Genomic DNA, 22,845 nt, shown 5'->3' with positions numbered 1-22,845 from the left:
ATTCAGAACTCACAAAATAAGAACAAGAGAATTCTAAACACCAATTGGAGCTAAGTTAATCAAGTGAAGCCATTGATGTTTTTCTGCCTCTGTTTCTTAAAGTTTTGAGTATTTGATTTAAAAAAAAAAAGTTCTTCTTCTGCATATCAGCAGAAATTTTTGACAGTATATGTTCTGAAACACTGAGAAATCGAAGCTAAACAATCAACGAATCAATGTTTCTCTTTGCTAAAGTTTCTAAAAAATGGTGAGGTGTCATTATGACACCATTTTGTAGAAAATTAACAACCCTAAAAGTCCTGGCGATACAAACCTGCAAATTCTTGGCCAGCACCTTGACATCTTGCAGCAAAATCTAATGTCTCCCGTACTGTTAGCTCAGCTATATGAGTATCTGTTTGACTAATGTATGCAGAAGTCCTCTGAACACAGAACTCATCAAGCTCATGTCCATTGTATATAATATTCCCAGTTTTCTGAAACCAAAGAGCTTTATCAATATCAAAATGTAGTACAAAGAGCAAAAATCCTACTATGTACCCAAAGCTGATTATTTTATGGTAAAAAAAATTCCCAAATGTGCTCTGAATTGGCAAAGAGAAGATAAAAAGTTATTGAGTGAAAAAAAATCCCACCTTTTATGCTCAAATGCAGAACAAAATGCATTAGAGGCTTAAAGAACAGAAGAGAGGGAAAGGGCACCATTTTCCCAACTCTATTAATGGAGTTATAGTTCAGAGTTCAAAGCAGTAGAGCCATGGAGGTTCCTGTCCTTGATTCTGAGACAAGATTATTGACTGAAACATCTAAATTGTTGAGAAATTGCTAAATACTAAAGCCATTAAGCAACAAAACTTAACCAGAATCAAAGCTAAGTAGATATTTTCATGGCGGACAACAAGTATGACTCAACTACTAACTCATTTTACAGTGGATGTATGGTTATAATAACTCCCATGCAAATATTGCCTCCAACGTAAGAAATTCACAGACCTGAAACCGCTAATGCACACCCACGAACCAATGCACATTTGCCCACACCCATGAGAGATGGAATGAGCTGAGCACTTCCTAAAATGTTAGTCTCTTATTACCATTCTCTCAACTTTCTAATAGGGGTGGAAGTCATTGAACACTGTTTAATGGAGTATTGTTTTAAATATCGGTATCGGTCTCGCCTGATCTGTATCGGCCGATACCAACACCGACACTGACATTTATATGGATTGGTCGTATCAGTCGATATCGGATGGTTTTATCCTAATTTTTTTTTTAAATAATCGATATTGAACAATTTTACCCTTACTATGAATTGTGACGTCAATATGGTATCAGCTGATCAGATACCGATATTTGAAACCATGGATTAGTCTATATGGTGCCAAACAAAGGAAAAAGAACTATAGTTGTTAAGGCGTCGCCAAGGCACAACCACGAAGGTGCCGCCCAAGCGTTCAGGCGGTTTTGGTAGGGCCTAGGCTGCAGCTGCCTTGTTGCAGGGTGCCTTGCACTGGTTTTATTGATATCGGGTTCCGGTATTGACCCTTATTTATGCCAATATCATTTAAGTACTTAAAAATATTACTCATAAATAAACAAATACCCCCTATTTGAATTCAATAAAAATATTTAAAAAATAAAATTCCAAAAGGATAAAAAATCAACCTCCCGTTCAAGAACAAAAATTGAATTTTTTTTCCGGTAGGTGAAAATTTGAACTTTCAAATGCTGGGGCTTTTCTCAAATCTAAGAATTCTGTAAATCTTAATATAGTAAAACATTGCTAAAAACCAAAAGTGCGGTAAAATATTCATTTATTTTGATAAATAAAAAAATATTTTTATTTAGAGCGATTTTGATAGCATTCGCGCAAACCAAATAAAGCTTGACTGGAACATAACTTCTTCAATATTAATAAGATTTAAGCACTTTTGGATTTGTTGAAAAGCTAGTTTTGTGCTCTAACTAATACAAAAAGTCTCATGTAAAACTAAAATCATTTGATTAGTTAAACTTCTTAGAGAACAAGAACATTTCTCTAAATGGAGAGCAATTTAATTACTTATAGATAAGATCATATTTTTGATGACTTGATGTCTTACTGTTATTTTTTATGACTTCATGTGGCTTAATGTTAATTTTTGATGACTTAAGGTGACTTAATGTTGATTTTTCATGACTTGAAGAGCTTAATGTTGATTTTTGATGATATAAGATATATATATATATTGTAGCATACTAAAATATTGTAGCGCAATAAATAATTTTAGAAAAGCGAAAAATAAAAAATAAGCCCTTAGACACTTCTCCATCGCTTAGGGTCACCTTGCTGCCTTGACAACTATGAAAATAACTTTAAGGTACTTTTCAAATAAATTCTACACCGGAGAAAACTAAAACTGATTCTGTTTAAACTCCTTAATTTATAAATGGGAGAGGGTTCTTGAGCAAGCACACCACTGAGGTGAAGTGAAATGGTTTCATACATAGGAGGGCAGCGATGTAATTTATGTGAGGATGAAAGAGATAGAGAAAATGAGGGAGCCAGGCTACCCACCCATGGTGGCTCACATACCCTTTTTCCTATCAAATTAACGATAACGGTAGTGTTTGTGATTAGAACTTGACATTTTCATTTAATTGTCCCTTTTTTATTCCCAAAAATATTTAATACAGATTTTCAATTAGGGTAAATCTATCATTTCACATAGGAATTGCATTAAACCTTTACATTATTAAGTAATGCATTTGCTAAAAAACAAAAAGCAATGCATTAAACAACTTTAGCCCCCTATGTTGGGCCCCCCAAAATTCTTACACTTGTCACCGCACCATTATACATATATTTAATTATGTCCACATATTTACTTGAAACATTTCTCTTCTCTAGTACTTATCAAAATAACTCTCTAGGGACACTGACATAAGATTTTTCTAGGTCAATAAATACTATATGGAGATTCTTCTTGCAATCCCTAAATCTTTTCATAAGTTGCCTAATTAGGTAAATAGCTTCCATCATGGATCTTCTTAGCATAAAATCAAATTGGTTCTCTATAATAGTAGTTTCTTGTCTCAAGAGGGTTTCAATAATCTTCTTTCATAATTTTATAGTATTACTCATTAGTTTTATATCTCTATAGTTATTGCAACTTAAAATATTTTTTGTAAATCGGAATCACAATGCTTCGTCTCCATTTATCTAACATTTTTCTTATGCTCATAATCTTATTAAACATCTTGGCTAGCCAAGATAAACCACAAATTCTTAAACTTTTCCACACTTCTATTGGGATCTTATCTGGGCCTTGTGCCTTGCTTACTTTCATCCTCCTTAAACTTTCATTTACTTTAAACACCCTAATTCTTTTTCTATATCTACGATATGTGATGTCTTAATGGATAATGTAGTCTTCTGAAACACTATTACTCGAAGAATCTTCATTTAGTAAGCTGCAAAAATAGCTTTCACATATTTTCTTAATGTCCTCATCCCTTATTAGTACTTTACCAAATTCACTTTACATATTTAATATGGTCAAGATCTCTGCTATTCCTTTCCCTCACTTCAGCTATCTTATAAATAGTTTTTTTTCCTTCCTCAATGTTCAAATTGTTATGGAGAAAGTTTTCATACACGACTGTGCAAGCCGTGTATGTGAGAGGGTCTCTCACAAAGAATTGGAAAAGTCATAAATCCCCACCCATTAATTAATGTCTTGAAACTCCCACCCTCTCACATACACAGTTTACACGATCGTGTATGAAAACTTTTCCCTATTGTTATAAAGATCTTCATATTTCTTGGCCCTTGTTTTTTTTCATAATCTTTTTAGTTTCATTTATGACAAATTTATACATTTGTAGATCCTCTACATCCTTAGTACTTTGTCATGTCTTAAAACTAGCTTTCTTATCCTTATGGCTATTTGAACATCATCATCCCATCACTAAGTCTCTCTAGAGGAATGGCGTTTTCCTTTCGATTCACCTAGAACATCTTTAACAACCCTTTATAAAAATAAAAAAAAACATCTTTAACAACCTTCTTAATACAAGTTATCTCATTCTACATCGTATTTGTGTCTCCCTCAAAGTCCCACTTTCTGTTTTTTTTACCACTTCATTAGTAAATAATTTCAAAATATCTTCTTTTAAGCTCTACCACTTTATCCTATGACAAATAAGATCACATTTTTTACGATACTGTATAGTGAGACACATATCCATGACCACTATGCTATGTTGTGTGATTAGGCTCTCCCCTAGTATAATCTTACAGTCCTTACATAATAATCTATCAGACCTTCTAGTTATGAAGAAATCTATTTGGCTACTATGATTTTCACTTTTGAAGGTAACTAAATATTCCTCTCTCTTTTCAAAGTAAATGTTTACAATGGATAAATCATAAACCACAACAAAATTTAAAATTGAAATCTCCTCTTCATATCTCTCTCCAAAATCATATTCTCCACGTACACCTTCATAGTCTTTACGATCTTTCCCAACATGTCCATTCAGATCACCCTCTATAATAATCTTTTCTTCTTAATGAAAACCTTATATTGATCCATCAATGTGTTCCCAAAAATTATAACTTCCTACTCCTTTCATCCAATCTTAATTGAGGTGCGTAAGCGCTAGTTATATTGACAATCTCTTTCTCCAACAGAAGCTTGATGGATGCAATCTTATCTCAAAATCTTTTAACATCCACCACATCATTCTTCAAATTTTTATCCACTACTGTGCCCACTCCATTTTTATTACTTTTATCTCCCGTATACCAAAGTGTCCACAAAGTAATTTTATTTGTTTTTTTGAATCACAAAGTAAATTCAAGTGATGGAAAAAAATACAGCTTGGGAGATTTTCAAATATATGTCAACATAATAATCATTTAAAAGTATACACAACTGTATAACACAATATATAGCAAGAGATTGCTGCCTAGTCGTGTAGCCCCTGCACTAGCGCAAGGACCAATGAGAGCACTCATAGAGGCATTAACATGGATGGAATTTTTTTTTCATGAGGGACTAGATGGTAATTTCATGTGCCCTTGTGTTTGAGCACAGGATCCATGCGACTAGGCAACATTCTCTTCCCCTACAATAAAATGTAAGTGCATCTTAAAGTATTAAAAATAAAAGTATGGCAGTAATTTAAGATAATATAGAAAAAAGTTAGCATATGAATGAAATAAGAATATCTTTAGAAATTTTCAACATTGAATGTATATTATTGGAGAGAGAGAGAGAGAGGAGACCTTTGGTTTTTATTTTGGGTAAATTACACATCACCCCCTGATTTTTGACAAAACTTAAATCACCCCTGGTTTAGACTCCAAAATAACAAATTAGTCCCTAACGTTAGGTTTATGCTGTTAAGTGATGATGTCAACTAGTTAAATAAATTTAAATCCCTAAACTACCCTCGACTAATATAAAGTTACTTTTTTACCCTTGGATCTAAAAACCCCAAAACCCATCTTCTTCCTCACACCACTCTCTCCCTCAAATAACCTGCAACTCAATCTCCGCCGGGCCATGCATCGGAGAAGAGTGAAAAGAGGGGATGAAACAATAGGATTGTTTTCTGAACACGCATATAATCTCATCCTCCGACCATCCAAAACTCCTAAAAACCTCCATTTTAGCTTCCAACGTAGTATTCATCTGTGACAACATGCGGATGGCATGGATAAACATCAAACTCAAGGGTTCAAACCCTATTTCCTTGGCTTGTAGGACAGCCTCATTACTTTCAAAATCCCAGATTCCAGCACCCCTTGATTTCGCACGATATCAATATTAGGTTTCATTGCACTTGGTATCTCACTAATCCACCTTAACCGATTCAAGGCCACAACAATATTCTTACCATCATGAAGGAAACCCTTAAAAGGAACTCCATGGAACGAATAATTTGGTTTCTCAAACTGATACAAGGGTTCCGGATCGAACAGGTTCCAAGCATGGTTTTCCCAATTTCCTCTCGTCTTCTTAGTGGGATGAGCAGGCCTGAAGCTGAAAACCAAGGATTTGAACTTTTAACTTGTAGCAACAAAACCCTAATCTGATTTAAGGGGATCTTTGCATGCTTCTGATGAATTCCTCGGCGGAAAAAAATATGTTTTGTTTCAGATCTATGAGCTCTCCTTCAATTAATTTTTGTTGTTTTTCCCCGTTGATTTTGAAAATGTGTATGCGATGAGGTTTTCAAAGTCCAACTGATCGAAAATCTTTATTAAAAAAAGGGTAAATTATGCGTCACCCCCTGGTTTTCAAACGAAACTCAGATCACCCCTTGGTTTTAAAAAAAAAACTCAAATCACCCCCTCTATAGTAACGGTGTTACTCTGCTATTAGTTATTGGTGTGAAAGGACTATTTTACCCTTGTACTAAAACATTAGAATTAAATTTACAATACACTGCTAAAGGGTAGTTTAGGGAATTAAATTTATTTAACTGGGTGACATCATCACTTAACGGCATAAACTAACATTAGGGACTAATTTGTCAGATTAGGGTCTAAATCAAGGGGTGATTTGAGTTTTTTCAAAAACCAAGGGGTGATCTGAGTTTCGTTTGAAAACCAAGGGGTGACGTGTAATTTATCCTTAAAAAAACGAATTGTGTAAATCTAATAGCAGCAGATGATTTCAGGGATGAAATTCCAAGAACTTGGTTGCCCAGAAAGGGGGTTTCCTTCGACCCAAAACCCGTGTTGAAAGAAAGAGGGTACAAATACCGGTGCAACCCAAAAAAACAAAAAAAAAAAACCTGAAACCCCTTTTTCCCTTTTTCCATGTTCGGTGATTTGACTCGGATGGGGTTGCAGCCATGGTTTCGATCTTGGCTATGGCGGTGGCAACAAAAATAAGGAAAAGAAGAGCAACAGAATAGAGAGGAAAGGGTGGAGAGAGAGAGGGGGAGGGGGTAGTGATGATTATGCGGGGAAGAGGATGGTGTGGGATGGGGCTGCACGGTGGCAATGGTGGTGGTGGTGGTGGTTGGGGCAATGGTGGTTGTAGTGGTGGTGGTGATTTAGGGTATAATTGGAAATATCAAAATTGGTATCCTAAATATAATTTACAAGTTTTGGGTATCTAATGTGCATTTTCTACAAACATTGGGTACCTCAATTGTCATTGTTTATGTTATTTTGGTTGAGGTTAAAATTGTCTTTTCACTTTTTGGTTTGATTTAAGTTAACAGCGTTACTGTAGAGGGGGACGGATGAGTTTTTTCAAAAACCAAGGGATGATTTAAGTTTCGTTTGAAAACCAGGGGGTGACGTGTAATTTATCCTTCTATTTTTTGTTTGCGAGGAAGTCGCTACCAGGCTGCATGGTCCCTGCATCATAGCAAGGGCCAATGAGACTAGCATGCGGGGGCATACCACAGGGATGAGATTTTTCATTTTACAAAAGGTAGGGTGGCGGTCATTTCACTCTTCATGTATCTGGGCGCATGCACCAATGCAACTTAATAGCTTTTATTTTCACTTTTTATTTTTTGCAAGATAGAGCCATGCAACATAATATATAGCTTCATTTTCTCCCTTTTTATTTTTTGCAAGATAGAGCCATGCAACATAATAGCTTCATTTTCCATTTTTATTTTTCGCTAGATAGAGCCATGCAACCTAATAGCTTTCATTTTCCGATAGAAGTGTACAAACCTTTAAGTTTGGGTCGAGTTTCCCTGCAAGAGCTAAAAGTAAAGAGGATTTTCCAGAGCCAGGTGGTCCCAAAAGTAAGGTCATCCTACAAATCAGAATAGAAGAAAACAAATCAAACAAAACTCCATTGATTAATGTTCAAGTACCAAGACAATTAGGTTAAAATCTTGGTTACAACAAGATTTTCCCTTTTTTTAAAGCCCTTTTTCTTTTTATACTCCCTAATCTCCATCTAAAAAAATCTTTTGCTAATACACAAGAGCAACTAAAAGGTGCAACTTCTAAATCCACTTATGCATTTCCCGACACTACTTTTAAAAAATATATTGAAAGTGGTATATAATTATGTCATTATCAACGGGTATCATTGGTATGCATATATATTTTGAGTACACAGCCTTATCCATACTTTCACAAAGAGGTTGTTCCCAGAATCAAACCCATGACCATTTGGTCACAATGGAGCAACCTTACCCACCCTTACCCATATTGGAAGGTTACAAATTAGTTGACATTTTAACAGATGTCAATACGAAAATCCCTTTTACAAAGGGTGTATCGTACCCAGTGCGGGGTCTGAGGAGGGTCATAATGTACATAACTTTACCCTTGTTTTCACAAAGAGGTTGTTTCCAGAATCGAGCCGATGACCACATGGTCACAATGGAGCAACCTTACCGTTGCACCAAGGCCCGACTTCTAACAAGAAAATCCCTTTACATAATAAAAATATGAAGCATGATATATATTGGAAAAATCTTGTTGTAACTAAGGTTGGGTCAGACGATTGAGGGAGGATGAGAAAGTAAAAATTTTATAATAAAATGTATTGTTGTGTAATGAGAAATTATACAAAAAATAGAAAACGCGGGGGAGTGGGGAGATAAAAACAAGGGAAAATATTTTCAATGTGGGATGCAGGGGTCACGCCCATGCACAACAAGGGCCAGAATGACCGCCATGCCCCCATGTATGGTGGAAATTCCACCCCCACCACCATGTGCGCTCTCATTGGCTGGCGTATGCGGCGTGGCCACTGTGTCCCACCCAAAAAACAGTGCCCCTTAAAACAATTATAGGTTTTTTTTTTTTGGTGAATAAAACAATTATAGGTTAATAAGTTGTATAGGGAAAAAGAAATATAAAACAAAAAACAAAAAAAAAAAGAAAAGAAATAGAGAAACAAGCTCATCAATATTTACCTTCCTGGTTTCACAACGCCACTGACGTTATCCAATATCTTAAGCGAATGCCTTTTGGGGCGAAAGATCTTCAAACTGGTTAAAATTTGCTGCATATTTAAAACCATTCTTCCTTGAGAACTTAAAAGACAGAATTTGAAGAAAACAAATCTGTAAATTGTTTAGAAATAAATGGAAGAATTTAAAATTGTAATTGTGTTACCTCTATAGCATCTCTGTAATAATTCAACAATGTAGGCAATGCTCTCCTGCCTATTTGAATATCAGCTGTGATGCATAGGTTTTTGAACCTTACTTCCATACTTGGAACCATCAATCCTGCACTGTATTTCCACAATATTCTTCATTTAAAATTTAATTTATTTAATTTTTTAAAAATATCTTTTATATAAAAAAAAAAAAAGATTTGTAAAGTGTGTGAAAATTTCCTATTTTTTGTTCCTCAAGAAATTAGCATTTGATTGAACCTAAAATTAATTTCTATGGAGGAGTTTGTGCCATTCTGTTGCTATGTATCTTATGTTCAAAAGGATGATTTTTGTGTCATTCTTTTTTTATGAATCTTTGGTTAAAAATTGTTCTTAACAAGCACAATTGTGGAACAGTAGCAAGGGAGGTGCTCCCCTATGCCCTTGTTCTTTGGCTTTCTTTGTGTGTGACTTTCCTTCTTCCATCCCAAAATAAATAAATAAATAAATAATTCAGTATGATAAATTTTCATTTTTCACAATTTCCTTAACAGAAAATAGGAATTTAGAATAGTTTTTATTTCTTCCTTTTTTTTTGGTATCTAGGGTAAGCATTTCTTGCCGATACTTCAACCAACCTATAAACCCATTTGGGTATCCTCCAGATGGAGATGAAACAAGTCCAGCTTTGAGTTTTTGAATCTAATAGAATTTTAGGAATTTTATATTATTTGGGCAAATAATAATTTCTTTTTTTACTTAATTTTATTTTATTGATTAATAGGATATTTGGTTTCTCAATTCTTCTTAAAAATGCAGTTTTAAGGTAGATTGAAAAGAAGAATTGAGTTGTGTTTGACAGCGAAAAAATTCTTCTCCAACCATACATCCAATGGTAGGGAGAACTTAAACACGCATCCCCAAATGTTGACAGGTGTTGGGATGCATGTCCAAGTACTCTCAGCAGTCGGATGAGTGATTGGAGAGGAGTTACTCCCAAGTAATTGCAGAGGATCCAGATCCGTTCCTCTCCCTGCAACACTGAATGGGTGACTGCCCTAAGATCACAAAACTAAGGATTCAATTCTAACCCAGCCCAAAAGCCCATAAGAAATTGGGCTTAATTAAGCCCAATCAGGTATGGGTTATCCAAGTCCATAAAGAGAAGCTTTCTTCCGTAACGAAATCTAATTCCCATGAAGAAGGCGAATAAAACTCAGAAATCACGTAAACTTAGGAGAGTTCTTAGGAACTCTTCGACTTCTTTTCTTACCCTAAAAATTCTTGAATTACGAAGAAGGGAAACCGAGAAAGTTAATTAATTAAAATGGATATCAATCAAGAATACCATACCTATCGAGTCTTTTTTTAATGGCAGACAAGAGTTCACTATTATCTTGTTCGTTGGTTGCAAGAGCTTCTTGAACAACAAGTTCACGAGCTTTATGACTCAATTTACGAACATCGATCATCTCTGTTTTCTCTTCCTCCTCATCTGAATCTCCAGAGATATTTCTTGTTGTCAAGAACGCCAAATTCCTACGTTTCTGAGAAGGTAATCTCTCAATCGCAGCCCAAAAGAGTTCTTCTTCGTCTCTCTCCACAGCTTCGGCATTAGAAGGATTAGCGAAGGATTCTCTTCTGCTTCCATCATCGGTTCTTACCTCCAAGTATTCGCTCCCATTTGGAGCAGCCATGACTACTTACTGTTACTGTTCACTGGATTTGCTTGCTACTCGATCACTTTGGTTGATGTGTGTATATATATATAGTTTTGAATTTAGGTTTTGCCACGTACGAACGGGTGGACCCCATCTGCGTAGAGTGTTCGGGTAGGGGTAGGATGGTCATTGTGCTCTACCTTGTTAGAGGCATCGGGGAGGACTGGGTCGGACAGGAAACTGGAGGGGAAAAAGATTGATATTTTGATCTGTAACAGAATTGGAACAAACTTAAGAGGCTTGGAGCTCACACCGCCCAATTTTTAGGTGTGACTGAATGAATATGTATAACACGACTCTGACTACACATACGTTTGGTGACTCTCTTGGGATCCAGATTCCAGATCCTCTACTGCCGAGCTGCCCAGCAGGATCATGCTGACCAGACATAGTAAGTTCGGGTACGGCAATAATACGGGAACGGATACGTTCGGCAATTAATCAACCTACATGACAATAGTTTGTTTTAAAAAATCCTATGAGAGCAACAATACGAGTTTATCCTAGAAAAAATCAAAGAGAAAACTGATTTTTTTGCAACGCAACTAAATTCTAATCTTTTCACGCATTCATGAACACTTAAAACCAATATGGCTTTCCAATTTGAAATCATTTCCCATTCTTTTGGATCTCTATATCTAATATTAATTAAGTTTAATCATGTCTATCAAAACAAATGGTGATAGGTAATCCATTAACCACAATCTACCATAGCATGTATGAGTAAAAAAATAATAATAATAAATAGACAACCAATTAATACGACATTTAATACGATGATTAATACATAAATATGTATTAATATAGTAATTAATACGGCATTTAGGTTTAGATTTTAGTTTTTTATTTTGTTTAATAAAATTAAAATACATAAATAAGTATTAATACAACAATTAATATGACATTTAATATAGCGATCAATACGATTGCTTTTAAAAGTCGCATACGGAATTAAGGAACCCCATAAGAGTCAGAAATTTGAATTATACGATCAGATATGGCAATTAATACGGCAATTAATATGCGAACTTACTAACTATGGGAATGATCCCTTATCCCTGCCCGAGCAAGGGTAAGGCAGTCATTCCTCACCTCGCTGTGTCTCGACAGCATTGTCCTACTGGGCAGCTCGACAGTAGAGGATCCAGATTGGACTCTCTCTCTCTCTCTCTCACTCTCCATAACCAAATCTAATTATGTGTTTGAAAAGCCAATGTTTTTCTTTCTTGGTTTAGTTAAAGCAAACTTGTTAAAAATGGAGTACCAGGTTGGTTCTTTCTTGGTTAGGTAAAAAACTTGTGAGCTAGTCACTAAGAATGGATAAGTAGATTAACAGACTAATAACTAGGTGTAAAGGAAGGGCAATCTAGGTATTTAAAAACATGAGGGGACGAGGAGATGTAAAAGTTTAAAAGCAAGGGAGTATAGAAAAGAAGTTTAAGGTAGGGGAGTTTTAGTAAATAAAGGTTTAGTGTAGGGGAGTGATAGTAATTGTCCATATAATTTATATCAACTTTATATATTTGCTTAATGAAAGAAACTATCATTTTATCTTGTATTCTGGATGGTGTTGTAAACAAAATATAATAACGGTAGCAACCCATGTACTTTAGTGTCTTCACTTGAACTCTTCGCTTTGCTGGATTTTAGATGTATGTGTACACTATTTACATCCGGTAACACGTGTTTTCTCTGATTTGTCAAATTTCAAATCAAATCCAACATTGATAATTGTATCAATTAGCGCTTGTCGGAACACACAGAAGCTTTCAAACACTTGGTCAACATATATAGAAAAAGGGGCTTTATGTGGGTAAGTAGCAAGTCCTTCGTTGCTCTTCATATCATCTACTCCAAAAATATTTGTTGGTGCATGCTAAAAAATAACATCATCTATTGAGTCGCATTATCACTATAAAGATTGACACCAGCCATGCTTCAGAAGTGTTTGATGAATCTTCAACCCTGATGAATTAAAAGAACTTAAAAAAATAATAATAATAACGCTCTATGGCTTATATATCTCTCAAGAACAACTTGGGAATAAAATGAAACTTACTGAGGATATGCTAACTTACTAAATGCTTTCAGTAGCCTTGACACAAGTCGATTGACCTTCTGTATGAAACATTGCCTTTTTCTTACATCAACAATCGAAAACAAGCACAAAACAAGTAATTCAATGTCAAAATGATGTAATAATCTCATAAAAAGGAAAATTTATACGTTCCTCCCCTAATGTATGGCCTAATTACAGATCCACCCACGAGTTTTGGATACTTACGCATACTTTTCCTGTTTCCAAAATAATTAATAAGTAAACCCACTCCGTTACCTTGTGATTGAAAACGTCGACCAAATTGCCCTTCATGCTAAAATAAAGCTATTTATCTGTGGAGCAATAACAAACCGAAAGGAGAAACCCTTTACTTGCCGCTACTACTACCCCTCAGAATCCATTTGGGTATCTCTTGGTGTCCTTTGAACATCCATGATGGATCTTTCCATGTTCCAATTCTCTTTCCCTCTTTCATTAGCACTATCAATGCAGATGCTCCTCTGTTGTCCTCTTCATTGTGGAAAATATTCATTTCCATCAAAACCAAAATGCCCTCGCTATTGTATACGAGACCTAAGGCTAAGCCAGCCTCTGACCGAGCAATTGAGGTGAAACGCAAGCTCTCTAATCAATGAACAGTGGCTAACACCATAATACCTAGCTCTCACATGATTATTAATGAACTATAGACCATGGAAACAAGGAATTTCGCTTATAGTCTTTAGTGGTAAAACTGGGTACCCCATCTTCCTCTAACTTAAAGGACTAAAGCCAAATGACTAAGAGGGAATGAGAACATCAGCTCCACAATTAGGAACTCTCCTCTTCAATCCTATCCAATCAAGCACAGTTAAATTAGTTTTCTCTAAACTTCAACTTGATACTCCAACCCTTCTTGGGGTACGTCCATTCATCTTTCTCTCTTCTCTAGCTACTCTGTTGTTAACGGTCGTCTTGTGTTCATGTATGTGTATTTGAGATAGATGAAGCAATTGCTTTGGGTTTTCAACACTACATCTTGGTTTTAGGAACTTCAACAATGACTCCATCCTTTCTCGTACCTCAAATGGAGGATCCGATGTGTGCAAAAATTCAATCTTCATACCTTTAAGAAAACTTGCAAATTTTTTAGGGGTTTTACCTTACAGAGATGGCTTCGAGTGAAGAGTTGCAAGTTGGGATGAACAGGGCTGCCGTTAAATCATCATTCATCGAAGGACGGGTTGCAATCGAAGAGGGTAAATCAGTGTACAATCTTTCCGCGAGAGCGAGAGGATGCTTAGCTTCTCGAGCAAGCTCACCGCGAGGTCATCATAGGCAGGGAAGATGAGTTGCAGGCGTTCTTGTGCGGGGAAGATGAATGGCAAGTGTTCTTGCATGTGTAGAGATTTTTAGGGTCTTCAAACCCTAAAAGATGGATTGTGGGAGAAGGGCATATCGTCTTTACCCTATCAAGGGTATATTGGTCATAAAATGACTAAAACACTCTTACCATTCGCATTATTTTGTAAAGCAGGGGAGTATACGTAAATATCCAAAACTCATGGGTGGATCTGTAATTAGGCCTTACCTTAGAGAAAGTACGTGTTCCCAAAAAATAAAGCTTAAGGTGGATGAAAACCATAGACCTTTTTCAAATTGACAACTTATGACATGATTTTTATTTCTTTGACATTCATAGACTGATCTAGGTTTATGTTGATATATAGAAGTTATAACTCTACCCATCATATATAGACAATATGCAGGTGTATATATATCTATATATTTCAACATTTGGGCACAATGGAATTAAGTTGAAATTTAATTTAAAAAGTTACTTGCATCTAACCAAATTTGGCAGAAGAATCTTATCTAATAAAGGAAGGAGGAAAATAAAAGAATTGGATGATTTGAATAGCTCTCTCTAAATAAAAGGTGAAAGGGGAAAGAAGCCAAACTTAAAGCCATAAATCAAGTTAAAATCCAATATACATGTGTAAGGGTCTTAAGCCAAAAAATCATTTACAAACAGTTTTTAATGGGGAAGATAAGTTTACAGTTTGAAAAGAGATTCAAATTCATGGAAGTCGCCACTCTCTAATGGAGGAATGGAACCCTTCTAAATTATTGATTTTCATTCCCTTAAAGCTCTCTTTTTCATGTAGTTGGAATCATGGTTTGGTTGGTTGGTCCCTCTTTTCACATTTGAGACTTTGAGAGGGCCGGCTTTTGGCATTTGTCCATGGTATCATATGTATCTTGATTTGCCCATCCATAGAAAGCAAGGGCACGGATTTTAATCCTCTCCAATTTTCTAAACTATGCAGTGAGGCAGTTCGGGGTGGAGACGTTGACATATGCCAGTAGGGGTGTCAATAAAGCCCGGCTGGCCCGAACCCGCCCTGAGCCCGGCCCGGGCCCGACCCTGATTTTTCAACCCTGAGGGTGGGTTTGGGTTTAGTTATAGTCTGACCCTGGTAGGGTCAGGTCGGGTCAGGGTTTAGATCCTGGGCCTAGCCCGGCCCAACCCGACCCTCCCTGTATTAATTATAAGTATATAATATTACATATATATATTATATACTTAATATAATTATTTTCTTAACAAAAAAAAACAGGAAAAAAAAAAACAGAAGAGAATTGTAGAGAGATAACTACTAGCTTTATCTTCATCATGAAGTGGGAACCCAAAAAAAGAGTAGATCATCTACTATTTTGATCAGGGCCATAAAAAGAGTCACTCACATGATTGTTATGTAGTTGTAGCCCCTATAAGCTTCCAGGCCTATTGAGGGGACACCGTTACAATTGTAGAGAGAGTCTATACACACGCCCTTTTTTTCAACATATTTATTAGCTATCCTAAAGGTTGAGATCCTATGTTACAAAAACATGGTCTAATGAGACACGTGGATGGTGCCATAAATCAGGACCAACCCAACCCGGCCCGACCCTGGCAGGGTTGGGTCAGGGTTGAGAGTTTCTTGACCCTGGCAGGATCGGGTCAGGGTCAGGGTTAAGGTTAAGGCCTCTAGGGTCGGGTCAGGGTTTGGGGCAGGCCCGACCCAACCCGACCCATTGACACCGCTACATGGCAGCTTGGACATCTAACAATCCGAGCTCTTTGACTTTCTTTTTTTTTCTTGAGCTCAGCACCATTGGTAGAAAATAGAAACCTGTGGTGGTAGAAAACGGAGAAACCTTTTGATCAATCTGTGCCTTTGATTTTAGGTTGCTGGCGGTGCAGAATGAACTAATCTGCGACCGACAAGTTTTTCGAAACCGAAATGAATTGAATTGTTACTTAAAAAAAATGCTTGCCAAAGAAAGAAGGTCCATTTTCCCACGTAATTCGTGGGTCAAACCAACGATTCTATTCTCAAAGTAATAGAGAGAGACTTTCTTTTTCTAGTTAGACTTATATCAATGCAATGAAAGAACCATCCCTGCCTATTTGTTTGTCCTGTCAAATAATATGGATCAAAAAGAGTAAGAGAGATATTACCTTTCATAAGAGAGAGAGAAAGAGAAATATTATCTTTCATAGGAGAGAGAGAGAGAGAGATTACCTTTTGCAAGAGTCCAGTTGTCTACGAGGAGACAAGAGTTAATGGTTCCAGATCTTCTACCGTGCGGGCTGCCCGTGCTGCGTAGACACAAGGCGGTGCGCATTGACTGCCTTACCCCTGCCCGAGCGCCTTGCCCAAGTGGGAGTAAGGCAGTCATTGTGCGCAACCCTGTGTCTATACAGCACAGGTAAGACAAGGCAACACGCCGTAGAAGATCTATGTTGAGAGTTAATTGAAATTAACAAGAGTCTAAAAAGTTAGGTCTGATTTTGTAGCATTCTCAATAGACGAGGATTCTATGCATCGTGGCATCTCGAGCATTGACATTTTCCCATCTTAAGTTTTGGAATGATGTTGAGAATGGTTGTCCTTCTTCTCAAAATATCACATTGTCCAGGTTCATAAACGCCTCACAGGTGAAACTCAAACGCACCTCTTGCTTGTTACAGAAGTTCCACATTGAAATGTTCCCCAAAATATTGTAAGTAAAGAAACGTAGGGGGGAAAGCCAGAAGCCTACACCCTATTAACAGAGAGAGAGAGAGAGAGAGAGAGACAGAGATTACCTCGAGTTGTCTTCCCATGTTGCGAAAGAGATTTACCTCGAATTGTCTTTCCGCCTTGGGAAGGAGATTTGCAAGAAAAAGACGCCTTCTCGTTGGGATTAGCAGGTTACTGGGTGAAAAGGAAGGGTAATCTAGGCATTTAAAAACATGAGGGGAGAAGGAGATGTAAAAGTTTAAAATTAGGGGAGTATCAGAAAAGAAGTTTAAGGTAGGGAAGTTTTAGTAAATATAGATTAAGTGTAGGGAAGTGATAGTAATTACCCCTATATATAGCTTTGAATTAGGTTTCACACGTACAAACCCTCTTTGATATTTTGATCTATAACAACTTGGAACAAACTTGGGAGGCTTGGAGCTCACATCGCCAATTTTTGAGGCATGACTGAATATATAACACGGCTAACTACGCGAGGACTCTGAATCCCAATTTGGGGACTCTCTCTCTCACACACACACACACACAAAATGTAAGAATAGAGATGACAATTCCCTTGTAGGGAAGTGTTTCCTATGGGGGAGAGTGGCCCTTGTGCACGTGGACCAATGGGAGTGGACGTTCGCAGAAGCATTAACAGGGTTGGCATTCCGCCTTTTATATGGGGCGGGTGGTCAATTTACCCATCTCTATGTCTTGAGTTTTTTTATCCCTTCCATTATTATCTTAAGGAGAAAAGAATGCTGCCAGGCTGTGAAGCATATGCTAGCATCTGCCGTCATCTATCCCTCTCCTCATTCCTATGAAAAAATTCATGCCCCCTATTGTAGGAGGAGCGAGATTAGGGCTGCAACAGGGTCGGGTTGGGCCGGGCTTTTTAAAACCCTAGCCCAACCCTGAGACCCCTTAGCTGGGCCCAAGCCCGCCCTAACCCTGACTCAGGGCCTAAATACCCTGACCTTAACAGGCCAAGCCCAGCCCAAGCCCGCCTTGATTGGCCCTGACCCTGGCCCTGCAATAAGCAAATTAAAATAACAAGTGTAGGGATGCTGTGAAAGAGGAGGCTTGAACCCAAAACCTACTTATAGCAATTGGCTTTTATGCACCACAAACTACCAAGGGCGCCACACACTTGTTTATAGGTATAATACCTGAATTTTCTTCAGGGCCATCAGGGGTAAAAATCAGGGTCGGACTGAGCCCGAGGTCTCAACCCTGACCCTACCCGACCCTGACTCAGGGCCAAGAATTTCTGGCCCTAACCCGCCCTCAGGGCCAGAAATCTTAGCCCAGGCCTTGTTCGGGCTCAAGGCGGGCCAGGGCGGGTTCGGGTCGACAGGGCCAAACTTGCAGCCCTAAGCGAGATATTCACAAGAAGGTATTAACGTATGCTGTACAGCTGGATATGAACGCAAACCTTTATTTTATGTAGAAATTACAATGTTACAATGAAGGAAGTTAATCAATTTAGAGTGATAGTTGATTCCTTTTCTTGTGTGTTATGATCCTCCTTTCCTTTTATGGATGATCATTATCTTCATGTACCATGTAGAGAGATGGTGGATCCCTTTCCTTTCCTTTCCTTGTGTGTCTTGAATCTCATTTCTTTTTGTGCCATGATCAATATCTTCAATATTCTCCCCCCCCCCCCCTCCAATTGGAGGAATTTTTATTATCTACGATTCCCTGCCCAATACGGTTCCTACAGTCCACAAACAAGAGGGGGGTGGACCCCACTTAGGCAAAGTGTTCGGTCAGGGGTTGGAATGGTCATTTCGCTGCCCTTGTTAGAAAACTGTAGGAATTGTACCGGACAGGGAATTGTAGGTGATAAAGGTCCCCAATTGGACTGGGTTGGAGGCAAATGAAAACCTAATTTGACACAAAGTCTGAAATGGTTATTTGCATATGAGCTTTATAAAAATATCTGTAAGTTGGCCCTATAATGAAACAAACTCTGTAACTAGTAGACCCATTGTACAACTTTCTACTTAACAAGTAAGATGAAGGAAAGCCATGTGAGTTCTCCAATCTTATTGGCAAGGGTTTTATAGTGATGCAAGAAACAATCCTTTTGTTTACTTCTTGACACTCCAAGTGAGCAAGTTATTAATTACCAAGAAAGGTATTAAGAACCACTCAAAGAATGACAGGTGGAGGAGCAACTAGAACAAATTAATAATGATGTATGTATATACAATACTACAATAGAATCCAATAATGAGCTCGTGGAGCTTGTTTGAGTCCATATAAAGCCGTTTAAGTTTGCATACATAATTTGGTCAATTCATATCTTCAAAATCTTGATATGATTCTTAGGAGAGCTTGCCCTTAAAAGTCGATTTGTAAGGTGAGATAACCCAAGTCCATATCAACCTCCACCAAATCCCTTACGATAATTATGTGGGATCAACCCCCATATAAGTGATATGCGATTGAAATAAACCATCAGCCTTCTGAACTGACGTTTATGTTGGCCCACTCTGAACCGTGTAGCCCTTTCTAAGTGATACCATTCTACTCCAGGGTCTCTATCTGATGGCAGGTAGTCTTTTTTAGCGGCTTCACTAGGGTACCAAGTCATCCATTGTACGTGTTTAGTATGCATTCTAAGTCGATTTCACACGTCGGATGAAAAGCAAATACAGCCAAAACAAAGAATGATTATGTGCATGCTAGCAATACACACCATATATCACTTGTCACTTATAGATAGTAGGGGGAGGGGGGGAGAGAATTCTTCCCTATATGTGCATTATTGCCATGTAGAGAGATAGTGGATCCCTTTCTTTGTGTGTCTTGATCGTCTTTTCCATCTATGGCATGATTAATATCTTCAATATCATGTAAATAGATGGTGATCCCTTTCCTCGTGTATCATGATCCTCATTTTCTTTCATTGTGATCAGTAACTTCGATAGTTTACTTAAAAGAAAAAAAGTACATGTTATATGTGAACCTTGTAATTTTAAAGACCGGATGGAACAACAGTTGAACTACAAATTTGGAACCATCTTTTTTTGGGATTGGGTTTAAAGGTCGTGGGGTGTTTCTTCCATTTGGGACCTGCACTATAACACTTCTGTTTTTTTTTTTCTATATATATATATATATATATATATATATCTATTTGTTAATACCGGTTCATTTTTTTGTTCTTGGAAATGAATCGGAACAGAAAAATTACTGAGAAGTAGAAAAAAATTAAGATCAATTTGAAGTATCTCTGTCCCAGAAATATTTGAAGGAAAAAATAAGGGGGGAGTTGCTTTTTAATGAGCACATGGTTAATTTGATGGGCAAAACAGTAATTTTATGTTCAAATTAAACACTACCTCCAATGCAACTTCAACCACCACCACCTCCTCCGCTACCACCACCCCCCACTAACTCCACCATTGCCACGGCCACCACCACCACCTTCAATTGCTAGTGCTTTGAGATTTGGAAGAGTGATCGTGCCTATGTCTCGTGGAAGGCTCGCATGCAGTTTGGTCATTATATGAGAAAAATAAATTCAAGAGATGAGAGATGTATAGTGAGTGAGAGAAGATACCAGATAGCTTGTTTAGACCAAAAAATGATAGAAAGTTGTCACTGGAGAGTATTGTTTCGAAAAATGGTTGGGGAGGAAATCAATTTCAATGTGGGATTTTACCATGAAAGCAATTGTTTTCAATGTTGAGGGAATGAAGAAAAGTGACATTACCTATGGAAGGAGATCATATGTTTCCTCCCAAGCCCTTTCCTTTTAAATTCAAACTGAGATAACCCATTGGTGTTGATGATGATGGCCGCCACATCACATGTGGTCCCTACCCGGCCAGTTGCAGAAATGGATGGAATCGTTCCAAGAACTTAGTGTTCCGTATGGATCATCAATTTGTTTCTTTAACTCAAGCAAAGCAAGTCCATCATTTCCTCCAACAATCCTTCTATCATCGGTGACTAATTCTAGTAACCTCAATGAGCTCCCAAAGAGGAGAATGAAAACTATAATGAATAAGTTGATGAACTGACGCTATCAATATCTAATTTTGGGACGCAAATGCAGAAATAAGTATTCTGTTAATTCCTTTTCTGAAAAAATTAAGTATCAATCCTATTTAAAGGAGTGGTGCTAAAAAACTAGCTAGACCTCAGAGAATAATTATCACTTCCAATTTGCAGGCACCTCCAATTCCTTCAATTCCTTTAATAGGAGGGAGTGGACCCCACCTTGGGCAGTGTTTTCGGGCATGGGATAGGATGGTCATTTCCGCCCCCATGTGAAGAATGGGAGGAATTGAAGGGAGCAGCAAATTGGAGGGGATAACGATTGATGTAATTTACCCTTTTTTATGCAGTTGGAATGAAGCATAAAAACTTCTAGGCAAGTTGTAGTACTTGATGGACCTATGTGTTCGTCCAATGACCCAGTGGACCAGATCCAATGATTTCCCCTTGAGAATATCTTGTAACTTACCCATTTGCATAGATACGTGATCCATTAGTAGTTGGGTTCCATACCTCCAATCCATCTCTAGTAGTACTCCACACAATGGACCAGTTCGAAACGGATTGAGCTCCTCTCCCGCGCGGGACGATGTTCAGCACACATCGTCCGGCTGGAGAGGCCTCGATCCACACGCCACTGCACCGGGATGCATGCGGTGGTGTGGATTGAAGCCCCCCAGCTGCACGATGTACGCTGGAGAGGAGCCGGATCCGTTAGAAGCTGGTTAATGAATTAGAATCTGACACATGGCATCTTAAGTGGACCCCATCAGCTATAGGAGTAGCTGTTTAAGGAACTCATTCCTTTGCTGATAAAGTTCCTTTTACACCGTCCATAAATGGAAACTATTGTAATCATTACTCACTACCCAAAGCTAAGCCACTAGGATTAGCTACCAAACACTTAGCTGAAGATAAATGGTTTGGACCCAATGGATTTGTCTTTTTGATCATCCCATAAGACTGTTTTCTGAAGGTCTCAAGGAATTATATTAAGCCTTTTCGGCATTTTAAAGCATCAAATCCATAATGCATAATAGTAATGATAAGAATCAGGGACTAAAATTATAAGCTGATAAGGATCTCTCAGGTCTAGGACTAAAATTATAAGCTACCAACTAGAATCTTATTCTTTATCAGCTAATAATAATACATGTAAGATTCTCGAGTGATTCAATTCTATACACATACACTCACACTTATGCCTTGTGACCAACATCACAAAGAGCACACAATGTGATGACCTACAAACGTAATGCCCAAAATGTGTCCCTAGCCTTAAACAAGTTTAAGAAAAGGCCCATAATTCTCTCTGAAATCGAATTTGATCGTGGGATCTGGCTCAGATTTAGGTTCTGAAGGGTTTCAACTTTCAATCTAATCGAATTCTAACTTGATTAAAGTCATGGGGCAATTAGAACACTTCTCCTTGGGTAGTCGCTAGGTCACGATTTGGGGAAGATGAGTTGCAAGTAGCCAGTTATTAAAATGTGTTCCCTTTTTTCCCTTTATTCAAATCCTACACAATTTGAGGAAGATGAGTTGGTTTTTTGCCCTTTTTTTTTCAAACCCAACTTGCAAGGGCAATTTGGTCAATTTCCCTTTAAATTCTAACGTTGTTATCTTGTCAGTCCCAATCCCAAGTTAACGGGATACATGCATTTGTTTACAAAAGTAGAGGGGCATGTATAATTTTCCAAAATTGACGGGTGTTTTTATAATTACGTGATACCTCTTACGAGGTAAGTGATAAATTGCTAACATGAACTACTATTAAAAGAAAAAGAAAAAAGTTTTAGAGGGAGCAGGGGGGGGGGGGGGGAGGAGAGGAGAAGAGCTGAAAAAGTGTGATTACTAAGGATCAATAGTCCTTATGACTCAGTAATCAGAAGGATACACAAGAAAGACATGGTACTTCTGGTATCGAACAAAGGGGT

The 22,845-nt window shown here is 37.6% G+C and overlaps 1 protein-coding gene across 2 annotated transcripts in view; it reads right to left on the bottom strand.

Moving 5' to 3' along the window:
• Nucleotides 1-10,793, bottom strand: part of LOC122670747 (ABC transporter G family member 31-like) — a 51,522-nt gene extending 40,729 nt beyond the window's left edge. Inside the window, exons 1-5 of one of the 2 annotated variants that reach the window (XM_043867724.1) lie at nt 10,434-10,793; nt 9,095-9,215; nt 8,893-8,981; nt 7,691-7,775; nt 314-476 (exon numbers count right to left, since the gene is read on the bottom strand). In XM_043867724.1, coding sequence (XP_043723659.1) covers nt 314-476; nt 7,691-7,775; nt 8,893-8,981; nt 9,095-9,215; nt 10,434-10,777 — 802 coding nt within the window. In that variant the 5' untranslated portion in view covers nt 10,778-10,793. Of the gene's footprint in view, nt 1-313; nt 477-702; nt 813-7,690; nt 7,776-8,892; nt 8,982-9,094; nt 9,216-10,433 lie in introns of those variants that run through there. The other variant, XM_043867725.1, reaches the window with a different exon arrangement.
• Between the last annotated feature and the right edge of the window lie 12,052 nt (nt 10,794-22,845).

The sequence above is a fragment of the Telopea speciosissima genome, chromosome 8 (assembly GCF_018873765.1).
Source record: "Telopea speciosissima isolate NSW1024214 ecotype Mountain lineage chromosome 8, Tspe_v1, whole genome shotgun sequence".
In the NCBI taxonomy this organism is placed as follows: Eukaryota; Viridiplantae; Streptophyta; class Magnoliopsida; order Proteales; family Proteaceae; genus Telopea; species Telopea speciosissima.
Note: the sequence above shows the minus strand (reverse complement) of the source record. Positions and strands in the feature narration are given on the sequence as shown.